At 53.2% G+C, this 15,342-nt stretch overlaps 1 protein-coding gene across 1 annotated transcript in view; it reads left to right on the forward strand.

Moving 5' to 3' along the window:
- RSRC1 (arginine and serine rich coiled-coil 1) overlaps positions 1 to 15,342 on the forward strand; it is a 249,302-nt gene that overhangs the window by 69,411 nt on the left and 164,549 nt on the right. Inside the window, exon 4 of the mRNA XM_055128339.1 lies at positions 3,789 to 3,956. Coding sequence (XP_054984314.1) covers positions 3,789 to 3,956 — 168 coding nt within the window. The remainder of the gene's footprint in view (positions 1 to 3,788; positions 3,957 to 15,342) is intronic.

Genomic DNA, 15,342 nt, shown 5'->3' on the forward strand with positions numbered 1-15,342 from the left:
CGGACCGCGGCAGGCCGAGAGGGACTGGTGAGGGAGGGCTCTCAGGGGGAGGGCTGTGGGGAGAGGGCCGGGCCCGCCCACTCCCGCCCCTCCAGCCAGGGAGCCCACCTCACCTCAGGTCGCACCCTCCCTTGGTAGATAAAGATGGTGTCAACACCTTTATTGCAAACCACAACACCTAATCAGAGAGAGAGAACAAAAGGGAATTCCCTGCCATAGTGGCAGTGTGGGGTGGGGGGAGACGGGACTGGGGAGGGGGGGAGGGATGTTGGGTTTACTGGTGGTGGAGAATGGGCACTGGTGAAGGGATTGGTTATCGAACTTTGTATGGGGGAAACATGAGCACAAAGATGTATGGATCTGTAACTGTACCCTCACGATGACTCTCTAATTAAAAATAAACTAATAAAAAATAAATAAAAAAATAAAAAATAATTAAAAAAATAAAATTAAAAAAAAAAAAGACGGCGAGCAAGAAAATGACTGGGTCGGGCTGGGCCAGAGTGGTCGTACGGCGGGCGGACAACTTGCCTGGCACGCAGCCAGCCGGGTCCAATCCCTGGCACCCGTCTGACCCCCCGGGCACTGCCGGGAGGGATTCCTGAGCACAGAGCATTGCTGGGTACAGTCCAATACAAACAAAAAAAAGAAAGAAAAAAAGGAAAAGAAATAATCTTTTCAGAGCCACTGTTATCATGAGCAGTTCTGTGTGTGTGTGTGTGTGTGTGTGTGTGTGTGTGTGTTGTGTGTATGGACACCTGATGCTCAGGAGTTTATAGTATAGATGCAGTATATAGATGCATAATTATATATAGTGAGTTATATATTTATATGTGGTGAGTCAGATGTAATAGGGAGTGAGGTTATCAGGAAGAGAACCCCATTTATTTTTATTGTTACTGTATTTTTAATTTTTGGGGGTTCACACCAAAGCTGCTGGGGTACTCCTGGCACAGTGCTCAGGAGTTGCTCCTGGTGGGGCTAGAGGGACTGTGAGGTTCCTGGGGCACAGCCCGGGCCTCCAGCCCTGTTCCTGCACTTCAGTCAGAAAACTTGAACTTCTGACAGATTGTTGCTCAGAGTCTTTTAGAAGAAGCTGCTGAGAATTTTACGCTCCGTGGATGATGAAAAATACATTTAGAAATAAATCGGGGGAAATCTTTGAAGACAGTTTTGGATGGGAAGAGACCTGTGACAACAAAGCGAGTGTGGCCAGAGACATTTCAGTGGAAACTTAATGTTTGCCAGTTAGGGTAGTGAACCCAACCCATGTAGAAATTCCTAGCACCAGATACTAAACTGCCTCAAAATTACATATTTTTTTTTTTAAAAGAGGGGGGCTGGAACAGTAGCACAGGGGGTAGGGCGTTTGCCTTGCACGCAGCCGATCCGGGTTCGATTCCCAGCATCCCCATGGTCCCCCAGGCACTTCCAGGAGTGATTCCTGAGTGCATGAGCCAGGAGGAACCCCTGAGCATCGCCGGGTGTGACCCAAAAATAAAAAAAAAAAAAAAACCAAATAAATAAATAAAAAATAATAAATTAAAAAAAAAGAGTGGGAGATCTTCCGATGCAGAAATGCTCCTCCCTCACTGACAGCAGCTGGTGATGAGAAGCAGCTTCCGTTGCGCCCACAGGATCCCCAAGTTCTCAGACCCGCTGGCCTGTCTGCTCCCAGGAGTCTCCGGGCCCCTCAGTGTCTTCCCGTCTCTCTCGGGGTGGCTTGTCCCTGGGCACGCTTGGCTGGGGCAGGCCCTGCTGGCCTTCCCCGGGGCCTCTCTGCTCTCTGCTCACTTCATCTATCTGGCCTTGCTCCTTTGACCTTGCTCCTTGGCGTTTTCCCCTTCCGTCCACCTTCCACTTACCTTCTCCCCCTTTTCCAGCACCTTGAGGTAATTGCTTTTAGACCCTCTCTCTCCGCAACTGTCAGCGAACTTCCCCCTGAGCCTTGCTTACTCCCAGCCTACACATTTTTATGTTGTGTTTTCGTTGTCATTCAGTTGAAATATTTTTTAATTTCTTCTGTGAATTTTACTTGACTCACGGATTACTTAGAAACGTATTACTAATTTAAATTTTCTGTGTTTCCGTTTTTCCCACTTGTGTTACTGAATTCTTTCAATTCTGTTGAGGTCAGGTAAAGTTATTCTGTGTGATTTCTGTACCTGTGAACCGGCCCATTGATAACAAGAAAGGATCCTGGATTATTTTGAGTGAGGCTCTTGGTTTCTGAAAGCCAGTGTGTCTGGTATTGATATACTCGTTCTAGTCTTCCGTGCCAACTGCACGATATGCCTGAAGTTAGCTTTTGACTTCAAATTTATCTGGTCTATATATTTCAAGTACATTTCTTATAAACAATATATAATTGTATATTTTATGTGGCATTTTAATTCACTTGGAAAAACTGCTTTTTAAGCTCTATTTCAGTTACTATGTTTACTGATATGTTCGAATTAAAATTTTTCCATTTTATCTTCTTTTTTTGGTCCCTCTTTTTTTCTTTGTACTCTGTTTCCTTCATTTGGACGAATGCCTTACTTTGAGTGTTCTTTTCAGTTCATGCTTTGGCATTTTAGATAGACTTCTTTTCATTTGTTATTGTTTATTGGTTGCTCTGTGCACTTATGGGTCCTTACCATTCAGTACACAGGAAGTCACCATTTTACCACTCATAGGAAATGTGGAAAACTTTTTACTATATATCTCTATTTTCTTGTTTCGTACTTTAAAATTCCTTAGTAGAACAATGCAGTTTTTTTACTTTAAACGCTTAGATGTCCTTTAAATAGCTCAAGGATATGCCTTATTTAGGTTTTTATCTGTTACCATAATTCCCTTTTAGTCTAAAATCTTACTTTATTATAATGAAGATCTGCTGTTGATGACTGTGCTTTAATTTTCCGTTATCTGAAAATAGCTTTATTTTACTTTCTTGTTTGAGGATTGTTTTTGCTGGAAATAAAATTTAAGTTGATTATTGTTTTTACTATGTTAAAAATTTGTTCCGTTTTCTGTTGCTTTAGATCATTTTTTGTAGGGCTGTCAGTTCGGCAGAGGTTTTCCCGTTGGCATCTAAGGCGGGACCTGGAACCTTCCCTTTAAATAAGTCCCAGAGAGGGTCTGTAACTGCTGTGACAGGGGCTCCATTGTCGCATTAGCAATGAACAGGACGGTTGCACAGGCGTGGAAGCAGAGGTTCAGGCTTGTTTTGTGTGGGGAGACCTTCCAAGCTCTCCACGAGCGAGACTCCCAGGCAGTGCTCAGAGGCTGAGGGGTCCCCCATGGCTCGGGGCCAGCGGGCCTGGAGATGGGGGCAGTGGCCCGAGGCTGTGAGCCCGTGTCCCCTCCAGGGCCGCCCTCCGTGAGCCATGGGACATAGAGGGTCCAGCCCTGGTGGTTTTCCCCGTTTCACTGTCTCCTGGCCCCTAGGTTTCAGCTTGGGAGGTTTTCACCTACAAACACTTTGTGGTCAAATGTTTCCTGGGTCTGGAGCCAGAGCACAGCGGGGAGGGTGTTTGCCTTGCACGAGGCCAACCCGGTGTTCGGTCCCCGGCATCCCGTAGGGTCCCCCGAGCCCCGCCAGGAGTAATTCCTGAACACAGAGCCAGGAGGGACCCCTGAGCATCGTTGGGTGTGACCCGAAAAGCGAAAAAAAAAATTTGTTTCCTGTAAAGTGAAAACGTGTACTTACTTACTGAGAGTGGGTTCTTCCCGACAGTGACCACAGGGCGTCCCCAGGTCATGGCGCCGCTAACCGTGTTCAATGGAACCTCTCCTCCCCGCAGGTCCTGGTCGAGGGCGCGCCTCCGTTCCCGCAGCCGGAGCAGCGAGCGGCCCAGTCACAGGAGGACCCGCAGCGGGTCGCGGGACCGCGAGCGTCGCAAAGGCAGAGAGAAGGAGAAGAGGGAGAAGGAGAAAGGCCAGGACAAGGAGGGCCACGGCGCCAAGCGAGGGTGAGCGGGGACGCGGGAGAGACCTGTGGCGGGGGGTGGGGGAGGGGCGCAGTGGGGACGTGCAACCAGCAGGTCAGAGTCCTGAGGGGTCTCCTCCCACCTGGCTTCCTGTTTGGTCTCAGTTTGGGTGTTTGCGGGGGGCCTGGAAACAGTCAAAACTCTTTTTCTTTCCCTTGCTTTTTGGGTCACACCTGGCGATGCTCAGGGGTTACTTCTGGCTCTGTGCTCAGGAATTACTCCTGGCAGTGCTCGGGAGAACCTATGGGATGCTGGGAATCGAACCTGGGTTGGCTGCGTGCAAGGCAAACGCCCTACCTGCTGTGTTATCGCGCCAGCCCCAAGTCAAAACTCCTTAAATATATATTAATAGTAACTGCATTTCTTGAGCCAAGAGTAACCTACCGAAGAGGAGCGTTCATTCCCCTCTGGGGAGCGGGTGGAATCTCAGGTTGTCACTGATTTTTCCACTCCTATTTTCATCGAATACATCAGTCACGTACCACCAAAACTCATGTCTAAGAGAAGGAACTTTCTAGTTTTTTAAGGATAGTTTCTCACTGGGTTTCCCTCTTTGTGAACATGAGTTTAAGCTTTGAAGACCCAGAGTGTGACTTTCGGGAACTTTGCAGCAGTTATTCTGGTCCTGTTCTCTCGGAGCACAGGCCCGTTCTCATCCTGCACCAAATTGGGTGTTGAAACAAAACAGAATCTTGGTCAGTAGCTTAAATCATACTTTTTTGGTTTGTTGTTTCTTACTTAAAAATTGGCCAGGGGATCTTTCGTTCCACGGAGTGGGGCATCTTAGGATTTTATTCCCTGCTCAGTCTTTCAGCACCTCTGCGCCTGGTCACTTTGTTCCTTCAGTGAAAGAGAACCTTTGGGGGCCAGAGAGAGCCCAGCGGGGGAGAACAAGCTTTGCAAGAGATCTGGGTCCTGGGTCGCTCCCGGGCACTGCCTGGTCCGCTCAGCACCCCTGGGAGGGACTCCTGAGCACTGTTGGGAGGTGCCCAAGACTGAGTACAAGTCTCTTTCTTGTGTCAGTTCAGTTGGAGATGAATGAAGATCTTAAATACAGTTTCCTGAGCGCTAGCTTTTATGAAGAATTAACCGTATGGATGGGCCCAGGGCCCGTTTTCCTCACCTGTTTTCCCCCGGTCTGTATCTTGATCTTGCACTTCTGGGCCGCCCGTGACATTATTCATATACGCCTCCAGCTTGCTTGTTCCCAAGCGTTCCTGGAAGTGACGAATCGTGGGGGTCTAGGCAGGGGATAGTGTCTCATCTCAGCTTCTTGCCCCTGACCACCCCCGCAGAGGTGTGTCTGCTGAGGGCTTCTGAGCTCTGTTCTGACGGCTGTAGGATTACGGAATGTTCCGGAAGCTGAGATGGGACTGACGCTAGGTGACAGAGCGAAGTGAGGCAAGGGCCACAGGTCTGGGGCAATCTCGTGGAAAGGGGGACAGTCAGGGGGAGGAGAGTTGAGGAGAAGGATGCAGAGTGGGTCTCTGAGGCAGGACCGAAGAGAATCTCCCGTCACCGCTCCTGCCTGACTAATGAAGCGCGCCACAAATAAGGTGTCCTGTCCACAGAGAAACCGTCAGAGGATGAGAATTGGCTCGGGCCTGCTGTCCGCTAGGAGCTGCCTGTTTCTTGCCCCCGCACTAATTGTTACTTGCGGAGCTCGGCTCTGCACCGTGAGGTCTCTCCTACCCCTTCAGCCCTGTATTTCCAGGCGCTGCTCAAACAGCATCCGGTGGGGATGGCGGGAAGCGTCCCTAGGGGCTTCAGAGGTGAGAAGGTGGAGGGAATGAGGGATGGGGAGACGCTGGAGGGAGAGTCTCCCGGCGTGACTGTGCTCCTGGCCGAGGGGTCACACGCCCTTCGTGTCGTTATTTGTCGAGTAGCAGCAGCCCGGGTGATGCCGGGCCCTGAGGCCCGTGTGCTGTGAGGGACAGGCCAGCTGTCTCCAGGCTCGGGCCCGGACACAGACTGTCAGCCCTTCGGTGTGGTCTAGAGCCGCGGTGTTTCCCGCCAGTGTCCTGTGTTGCTGTGTTTGTTGTTGTTGTATTGCAGCAACTTGCTGTACTGTCTCTCTGACCCATATTTAGCAAAAGAAGATTTTTTTATTTAGCACAAACATTTCCTGGACCTTAGATTAATTTTTGTGATGGTTTCACCAACTGTCTCTTTCCGAGTTATCTGTAGTCGTGATACCTGGATTTCTTCTTTTCCAGTTGGGCTCCCTTTTATTTGTTTTTTCTTGCCTGATTGCTGTGGCCACCTCCAGTACTGCACCGGAGAGAAGTGGAGAGCGTGGACGGCCTTGCCTGCGCCTGCTCTCAGAGGGGTCCTCGCAGCCTCTCACCATTAGGGTGACACTGGTTGTGTGCTCCCCACCGATGGCTGTGACTGTCCCGAGGAAGGTTCCCTCCACCCCTTGTTTGTCGAGGGTTTTTAAATCATGACTGAATGGTGGATCTTGTCAAACGCTTTCTCTGCATCGATCAGTATGATTATATGGTTTCTGCCTTTCCTTTTACTAATATGGTATGTTAATCGATCTGCATATTTTGAACCATTTTTGCAAATCTGAAATGAATCCTACTAGATCAGGGTGTATGTTTATTTGGTAGGTTATGGAATTTCGCTTGTTAACGATTTTTGCATCACTATTGATCAGGGAGATTGGTTTGAAATTTTTTTTCTTGACATGGCTCTTTGAATATTAATGTAATATTAGGGTCCACAAAAAAAGCTCCTAAATTAATCAACACAGAGAAGTGGGTGGCTATGCAAAAATAAGCTTCATTCATATATGTAAAGAATGAGTTAGAGGAGAAAGCGAGCAAAGGTCTATCCCATTTTAAATAGTGTCCAGAAGCATCAAGTATCTTGGAATCAAATTAACAAGAGAGCTGGGAGATCTATGCCATGAAAGTTTCAAATCACTTCTGGAAGAACTAGAAGAAGAACTCAGGAAATGGGAAAATACCCCATGTTCATGGATTGGAAGAATCAATATTGTTAAAATGACTATGCTACCTGAGCTATTATATACCTTCAACACAGCCGCTATCCAAATCCTGTCGACATTCTTCAGACCTAGAAAAGTCAATAACAAAATTTGTACTGGATCAGAAGGGACCCCGATAGCCAAACCATACTGAAAAATAAATTATGAAGTGTCTCATTACCTAATTTAGGACTGTTCAACAAAGATTTATAAAAAAAAAAGCATGGTATTGGAGTATAGACAGGCTCTCTGCTCAGTGTCAGAATCTAATACCCAGTTCAAGTCCTCATATTTATGGACAGTAGCTTTTGACTAGGGCTGGAGCGATAGCACAGTGGTTGGGCTTTTGCCTTTCACACGGCCGACCCGTGTTCGATTCCTCCGCTCCTCTCGGAGAGCTCGGCAAGCTACCGAGAGTATCAAGCCTGCTCGACAGAGCCTGGCAAGCTCCCCGCGCATATTGGATATGCCAAAAACAGTAACAATAAGTCTCTCAATGAGAGACATTACTGGTGCCCGCTCGAACAAATCGATGAGCAACCGGATGACAGTGAAAGTGACAGTGACAGTTTTTGACAAAGGATCTGAGCACATGAAATGGAATAAAGATAGCCTCTCCGGCAAAGGGCACTGGGAAAACTGTATAACCACATGCGAGAAAGTCAAACTGGACTCATTCCTCGAGCCTCACACAAAGTCAGGTTGATGTGATCAAAGACCGTGAGATGCATCCAGAGACCAGAAGGTGCGCTGAGGAAGGTGCAGGGGGGAGCACCCCAAGGCTTGGGCTTCCGCGGTATCTTTATTGATTTGATATCAATGGCAGAGACAACGGAATCAAAAACAAACAAGTGGACTGCATCAAATTAAAGAGTTTCTGTTTGGTAAAAGAAAGACACTCTAAAACTGAAAGAATAGCTAACTGAGTGGGGGGAAAAATACTCGCGTTCGATACATCAGATAAAGAGTTGATATCCAGGATATGTAAAATACTCACGAAGGTCAGCACCAAAGACTTCAAAGACCCTACCAAGAAATGGGGAGAGGAGACGACCAGACCCTTCTCGGAGGAAGCGGGTGGGTGGCCGGTGGGCATAGGGAGAGGTGCCGGCGTCACTTACCGTCAGGGAAATCCAGACCGGGAGGGCAGCGAGACGCTGTCTCAGCAGGGAGAGCAGCACGTACCAGAGTGAGCGGGAACAGTCCATGCTGGCGGGGATGTGGCGGGAAGGGAACCTCCTCCCGGCTGGGGGCGCTGTCAGCCCTAGGGGGCACTCTGGAGGCCCCTCGGTGAGTGCAGCCTGGAGCTGCCTTGTGACCCAGCAGTTCCACTCCTGGCCTCGGCCTCCCCGCGGGAACCAGCGGCGTGTTCACTGGCGCACTCCGTACAGTTGCCGGGTACAGAACCAACCTCGGCGCTCAGTGGTGGGTGACTGGATCCCGAAGGTGTCGTGAGAGACACAGGGGAGGCCCCTCGGCTGCAGTGGACCGTGAGATTGTGCCCTGGGCTGCAGCCTGGGTGGAACTGGAAGGTGCCGCGAGGAGTGAAGAAAGCCGGAGAAGAAGGGCAGACGGGACAGTGCCACTTCCTGCGGGACAGAGGGAACGGGGCGAGGCCGTGCCGTGCAGTGAAGGGTGCCTGGGTTCTGCTTAACACAGTGGGGGGGGGGGGGCGCAGAGGAGGGAATGAGTTGGGGGCATAGGGCAGACGAGGAGAAAGGGAAGTAGTGGGGGGTGTGGCAGGGACCAGGGGCCTGGGGCCCATGGCAGTGTGGGGCGTGGGCAGCTGGACCCAGACCACAGGCCCAGCAACACCGAAGACACGAGAGCCCAACTACAGCCCCTCAGCGTGACAAGGCGTGTGCCAAGGGGTGTGAGGGGGAGGCGGGCAGAAGGAACCCGGGACACGGGGGGAGAACTCGGCGCTGGCGGTAGGCCTGGGGCTGGATCAGGACATTCTGGAAACTCAGCTGTCAGTAGTTTTATGGGTCATAGCTGTGTAAAACACAAAAATAAAAAGAATGGCGCAGGCGAGGGAAGGGACGCCTCACCGCACCGAGCCAGGCACAGGGCCTAGGGCAGCCGCTGTCTCTCCTGCCACCCGAGTTCGGTAGTCTCCGGCTGCTTCCCCCACCCCGGGGAGGTTGATGGCGATGATGTGGCAGGCGAAGGAAGGAACGGAGCCAAGATGGTTGGTCTCACTCGCAGTTTATTCCAATCTTCCCTCTATACACTCTCCACTGGAACTCTCCCTGCCCCCTCACACAGCTACCTTAAATCTCCCCATCCCCCAGCAGGCTGGGGCTTATGCAAAGGTGTGGTTACAATCCATAGGGGCTAAAGTTCTATCCCTTAGGGAATGCTTTCACTAGGACAGAATCTCTCTCAGTAGGACATCTGCCCAAGAGCGGAATTCCATGGGTGTGTTTCTCCTCTCTTTGTCCGACTAACGTATAAGTATTCATATTATAAATCATTTTGTAAGGACATAGCAAGAGACGCATTAAGCTTATAGAGTTGCTCTCCGGGGGTCACCTCGATCTCAGACTACAGTGCTCAGGCCAGATTAGTCTTTCCTAGCCCTAGCAGGGCCTAGTCTCGTCGTTGCTTTTGGATCATGACATGGCACATGCCCATGACCAAACTCTTAATATATAGTTAAGCATTAGGTGCTTTGGCCAGGCCCATCTCAATGCTAGGGTAGCCCATAACTCACCGCTTGCCCTGGGTCCGTCCCGTGTCCCTCGTCGGGACCCTGCTTTTGGGGGTGCTAGGAAGCAAAGGCAGCTGAGGCTTAAGTCGAGACAGCAGATGCCCAGGAATGAATAATATTTGAAGCCAATTAAATCCCATGCTACCAAAGCATATTAATAAATGTCTTTCTTTGTCCATCAAAAAGGATATTGTTTTAAGGTTAACTATTCAAAAGGCATAAGAGAGGAGAAAGACAATATTAACTTAAAGACAATATTAACTTACACTATCCTAGCAAGGTCTGACCTTACAAATTAAGAGTTTGATTAGAGGAAGAGCAGATAAACTGGTAGAAATGGTTACAGATAAACAAAGGAATGGGAGTGACTCGGGAGCACTTTGATTGGCGTGACTGATAAACCTAAGCTCCTTGGGGCAAGGGGAGCAAGGACAACCAAAGTCAGGCCTAACATATTTAGAGCTATATTCCAACAATAGCTCTTCAGTAGGATCAAAATTCTAACCAGGAAAAACAAGGAAAGGGGTTCACGAGCGGTTTCAGGAGGATTTGTGGTTGCGTTCATCGTGAACGTGCCAGACACTCGAATGTGCATGGAGTGACCTCGAGGCTGCGTTACGAGAGAGAGTGAGCGGTGAGCCCTGACCTCTTAGTTTAGGTACGGGAATCCTCGTTCCCTGGCCGGTTTGGGGATAGGAATGTTCCCGGGTGTTTTCGCCGCAGAGCTGCTGTTGGCACGGCACAGCACGAGGGGCAGAGGTGCCTTGCAGCCGGGGACGGGCACGGAGGGTGCTGAGGCATCTCTGGCACTCTGCCAAGGGGCCCCTGGGTGAGCACAGTCCTGGGAGTCTCTGGGACCCGGCGCTGGTGTCCAGCTCTAGGAGGTCCTGTTTGCGGGGACTAAAGGGCCACGTGGACCTCACTGCCGGCCTGGTCCGAAGTTCTCTCGAGAGGGCTTAAGGGATTCAGCTGGTAATCACCCAGCAGTCTCGAAGCTTGGCTTCTAAGACTCTCCCGCACTGGACACACTGTTTTATCTCAGTTACTACTTTGGGCTTCCTCCTGAGAGTGCCCGGGGGCTGGGCATCACTCCGTCACTGTTCGGCTGGTGGACGGGCTAGTTCCCAGCCGGGCCTGCTGGTGGTACTGCCTGCCCGCCCGTGTCCCGGGGACACGCACGCTGGCGTGGGGACCAGGCGGTGCCAGGGAGTGGGGAGTGCCGGGCCCTGCCCCCTCACCCCACTCCTGGCCACTGCCGTGCGGTGGGTCACCAGCTCCCCACAGGGCCTCCCGGCCACCCGCAGCCGGGGACGTGCAGAGCCCGGGCTCTGGGCCCGCGACTCCTCGCCCTCAGACCTATTTTAAATGTCTGCAAAAAGCACAGCCTGCCACCAGGGGGAAAGGTATTTTTGTTCTCCCTTTGAACGCGGAGGCCTTCTGAATAGCACATTTAAAAAATAGAAAAAATTGCTCCGAGGTGTTTAGAGTCTGGGAAACCCAGTGGCCAGCGTTGCCACGTGTGTTCTCTTTTCCAGGTCGCTTGCGGCTGTGTTTTCTTACTGAACAAACCGTCTTTGACTTGTTATTTATTCTTCTGTAAAATGGGGGCAGTGATGCCTCAGAGCTGCGTGGAAACACCCGGTTGTGCAGGGCGGAGGCGCTGTGTCGGGCCCCGCGTCACAGAGCACCGCGTGGGTCCCGGCTGTGGTCCCGGCAGTGCCCGCCGTCTCCTGTCTCCGAGTTTCGTGCCGCAGGTTCCTGCTGATGAGGCCTGTGCGCGGCTCTGGCAGAAGGCGCCGGAGCGGTGGGGCCGTGAGGCTGGCCTGGCGTTGACAGCAGTCACCTGCTCAGCCTGCGCCTTTCCCCGCCCCGACTCGTTATGCAGCAGGAAGTCCCTTATGCTAATGCCCGATTTGCATAGAGGTTCTAGAGTTGTGCGTCTCCTTTTAAGTGTCTGCTCAGATCAAAGCCGGGCCGGGATAGCTGTTCTTGACACCAAGCTGCGTGGTGTTGTTTTCATTAAACATTTATCACGCTTCCAGTGTGACAGCAGGCAACTTGGTGCCAGGGTAACATGTTTTCATGCAAAATTTATTGAAAAAGACGAGACTTTGTACCCAGAGCGTGTTGCCTTTCAGCGGTGTTGCGGGTGCGTGTCGGGGTGAGGGGAGCTGCTCCCGCGCCTCGAGACGCGCCCGCCAAGCCGGGCGTCAGTTTTGCTAAACAGGGAACAGACACCTTCGCGCGCCTCGCCTCACCCCTCCAGGAGTCGCGGTTGTCCTCAGACTTGGGCGTTTCACGTTAGACGGGAGCGTGGCGCGCACATCCCGTTGTGCAGCTGTGAGTGCTTCTCACTGGCTCTGTTTGATTCCGAAGAAACAATTTGTAATTCCTTCCAGAAGACCGGGCCAAGGCGGGGAGTTTAGCCTGACTGGAGACGTGATCGGCAGGAGCAGGCCCGGCCCCGAGCTTCTCCGGGCCACACCTTTCCTCTTACTCCTCGTGCCAGTACATTTTAATTATCCCTGCGTGTCCCTGCAGGGTCTGATTTGAATTATGCCTGTTAGAGCATTGAGCGGCCTGGGTTGTAGCTTCGTTCTTCCTTTCTGTGGCCACCTGTCGGTGAGAAGCCCGGGAGTGGAGAAGGCGCATGCATTTCCCTTTCCCACTTCCTGGGGGCGGAGGGATTGCGATTCCGTGAGGCGACATGAGGGGGTTGGGGAGAGAATGAGCAGGAGCCGTGTGCTGGCTGCTCCCAGGTGAGTCTGAGCCACCCGGGCTGTCAGGAGCTTGCCGGAGCACGGGTGTCCACGCCAGAACACGTGTGCTATGCCAGAGCACGGGTGCCCACGCCAGAACACGTGTGCTATGCCAGAGCACGGGTGCCCACGCCAGAACACGTGTGCTATGCCAGAGCACGGGTGCCCACGCCGGAACACATGTGCCGGAACACATGTGCCTACACCAGAGCACGGGTGCCCATGCTGGAACACGGGTGCCCACGCTGGAACATGTGTGCCCACGCCGGAACACGGGTGCCCACGCGCCCAGAGGCAGCCTCTCGGCCAGTCCCCGGCACGTTCCTCAGCCTCCCAGAGCCCTTGCCCCTCCCCCCCTGCTCTGAGTGTTTCCGTTCATGTCACAGAGACAACATTTAGCTTAAGTTGCTTAAAACACTGAGCGTCCCTTCCAGGATTTGTGATTTGTGTTTTAAGAAATGGGATTAAGATTGCAGCCTTCCTGAGCTCTCAAAGCCAAGGCCTGCGTGCTTCAGCGTCGTGCGGCCCTCCCCGCGGTGTGGGGGTCCCGGCCAACCCCACCCTCACGGTCCTGCCCCACAGACGTCTCGTGCCAAAGGCCTCGGTGTCGCCTTCACTTAGGTCACGCGTGCCTCTGCCAGTGAAGATCCCGCGGCGTTGCTAGAGGAGGCGGAGAGGAAGCCGGGCCCTGGGGGTCTCCCTGAGCACCAGCGGCCCCCGCCCCTCGGCCCTGGGCTCACCGCGAGCTGATTGAGGCCACGGTGACCAGCACCTTGAGTGTGTGCTTAGGGTGACCTCACCCGGCGGGGCCTCGCCTGAGTGCGTGCTTTCCCCTCCCTCCCTCCTTCCCTCCCTCTCTCCCTCCCTCTCTCCCTCCCTCCCTCCTTCCCTCTCTCTCTCCCGTCCCCCCCTCTCTCTCCCTCTCTTGCCTTCCTCTCCCCTTCTCACCCTCCCTCTCCCTGCCCTCTCTCCCCTCTCTCCCCCCTCCCCTGTCTTTCCTCTCTCTCCCCCTCCCTCCCTCTCCCTGTCTCTCCCCTCTCTCTCCCCCCTCTGTCCCTCTCTCTCTCTGTCTCTCTCTCCCCTTCCTCTCCTCTCCTCTCCCTCTCTTACCCCCACTCTCTCTCTCCCCCCCACTCCTCTCTCTCTTCTCTCCCCCCGCCATGCTTCTTACTTAGTTCTCCAAGGCTTCCTTCCTAGTCTTTCTCATTGATGTGGCATTTTCAAAAGAAAAGAGCTCGGAACAGCCCCAGTGTATGGTGGACGTGTTAGGGGACGTGTTAGAGGTCAGCACAGAGGGTGCACAGGAGCCCAGCTCCGTGTTAAACAGCAGTGCTGTGGGGGCTAGAACCCACCTGGTGACCTTTGTATGTCTGATGCGATACTACCGGGCGGTTTCCTCTGGCTGTGGGGGCGGGGTCGGCCCTCTCCTGGTGCGCCAGGCTGACTCCTGCCTCTGCACTCGGGGATCACTCCTGGCGGTGCTCCGGGGACCGTGTGTGATCCCGGGGACTGAGCCTGGGCCAGCCACATGCAAGGCCAGCGCCCTGCGAGCTTGCTCCGGGCCGTCTGACAGTCTGAAAGCGGCTGATTTAAGTGACCCCCTAGCAGATGGGTGTACGGTCAGGTGAGGGGACCGATCTGTAACCTGTGTGGCTGTGGCGACAGACTCACTCTCCCGCCACGACGTGCCCTTCACGGGGGAGTTGGCGATGTCGCTGACTTCGAGGCAGTGAAAGTAGGTGAGAGGGGAAAGGCCCAGGTGGAGTCATCGGGGCTGGTGCCGTCAGCTGGAGCCAAGCGCGGCCCTCGTCCTGAAGGCTGGGAGGACTCAGGGAGAGGCCCTCGGTCCTGAAGGCTGGGAGGGCTCTCAGGGAGAGGCCGGGCCTGGCGGGCATCGGCACGGAGCGCCTCCTCAGTGCCGTTCCGTGTGCGCTGACCCGGGCACAGCAGGTGCAACCGGGAGGCCGACCGTGAGCGCTGCAGTTTCCCACCCCCAGCGCCCGGGGGCTTCAGTGACAGTCTCTCCCCTGCGGCACGCCCTGCGGGGGCAGCCACCTGCAGGCAGATCAGGAAAAGCAGTTTAGTTGTTTTGTTGCAGTCTTGGCTATTTAGTTAGTTTCCTAAGAGAGGCCCGTGGGGAGGGCTTTTCACATCTCAAAAAGCTCCTGCGAGATGCCAAAATTTAAATTGCATATCTAGAATAAGTTGGCTTGGACCTTAGAAATCAAGCCTGCCCGCCACGCAGCCTTAAACTGTGCCAGAGAGGAGGAGGAAAGGGCCCCCGGCCCCGCGCTGTCGGGTGGGTCAGAGGGCGTCTCCGTGTTCCTTGGGGGCTTGGTAAGTGACAGGTGACCGTTAGCCTGTTTGCTTCCTCGGCCAGTCGTGGTCAGCTGGGCAGCTTACCGCCGAGAAGTTAATTTGAAAATCACTTTGGTTCCAGTTAAACCCCGAGAAATGACGCTGATACGATGCCACTGAGGTACGCCGACTCCCGGGGCCACGTGGGTCTCTGTGGATGGACCCCTGTCGTCTGCACGCAGGAAGTGCCCTGCCCACTGTACTCTCTCTCTGGCCCTGAGACGGGTGTAGACGGGTGTAGACGGGTGTAGACACGTGTAGACGGGTGTCGCCTCGGCCACACGGCCACCGCGTCCCTACTGCTGCCACCCAGACGCTGGTGTTTCCCGTTGGAATTTATTTCTTGGCCTGTGCCGAGTTCCTGGGAACCAACCACTCACGTGCTCATCGTCACTACATATATGGGGCTTGCTGCTTTTTTTAAAGAGAGCAACCGTATGCGTGAAATCAGGCAAGTGCCTTTTGTGACAGTGTCTCTCCGGCATCCGGTACTGGGATCTGTTCCGGGTATGGCTCGATCGCACCCTGGCGCTAGGCGTGTCC

The sequence above is a fragment of the Sorex araneus genome, chromosome 2, assembly GCF_027595985.1.
Source record: "Sorex araneus isolate mSorAra2 chromosome 2, mSorAra2.pri, whole genome shotgun sequence".
Taxonomy (NCBI): domain Eukaryota; kingdom Metazoa; phylum Chordata; class Mammalia; order Eulipotyphla; family Soricidae; genus Sorex; species Sorex araneus.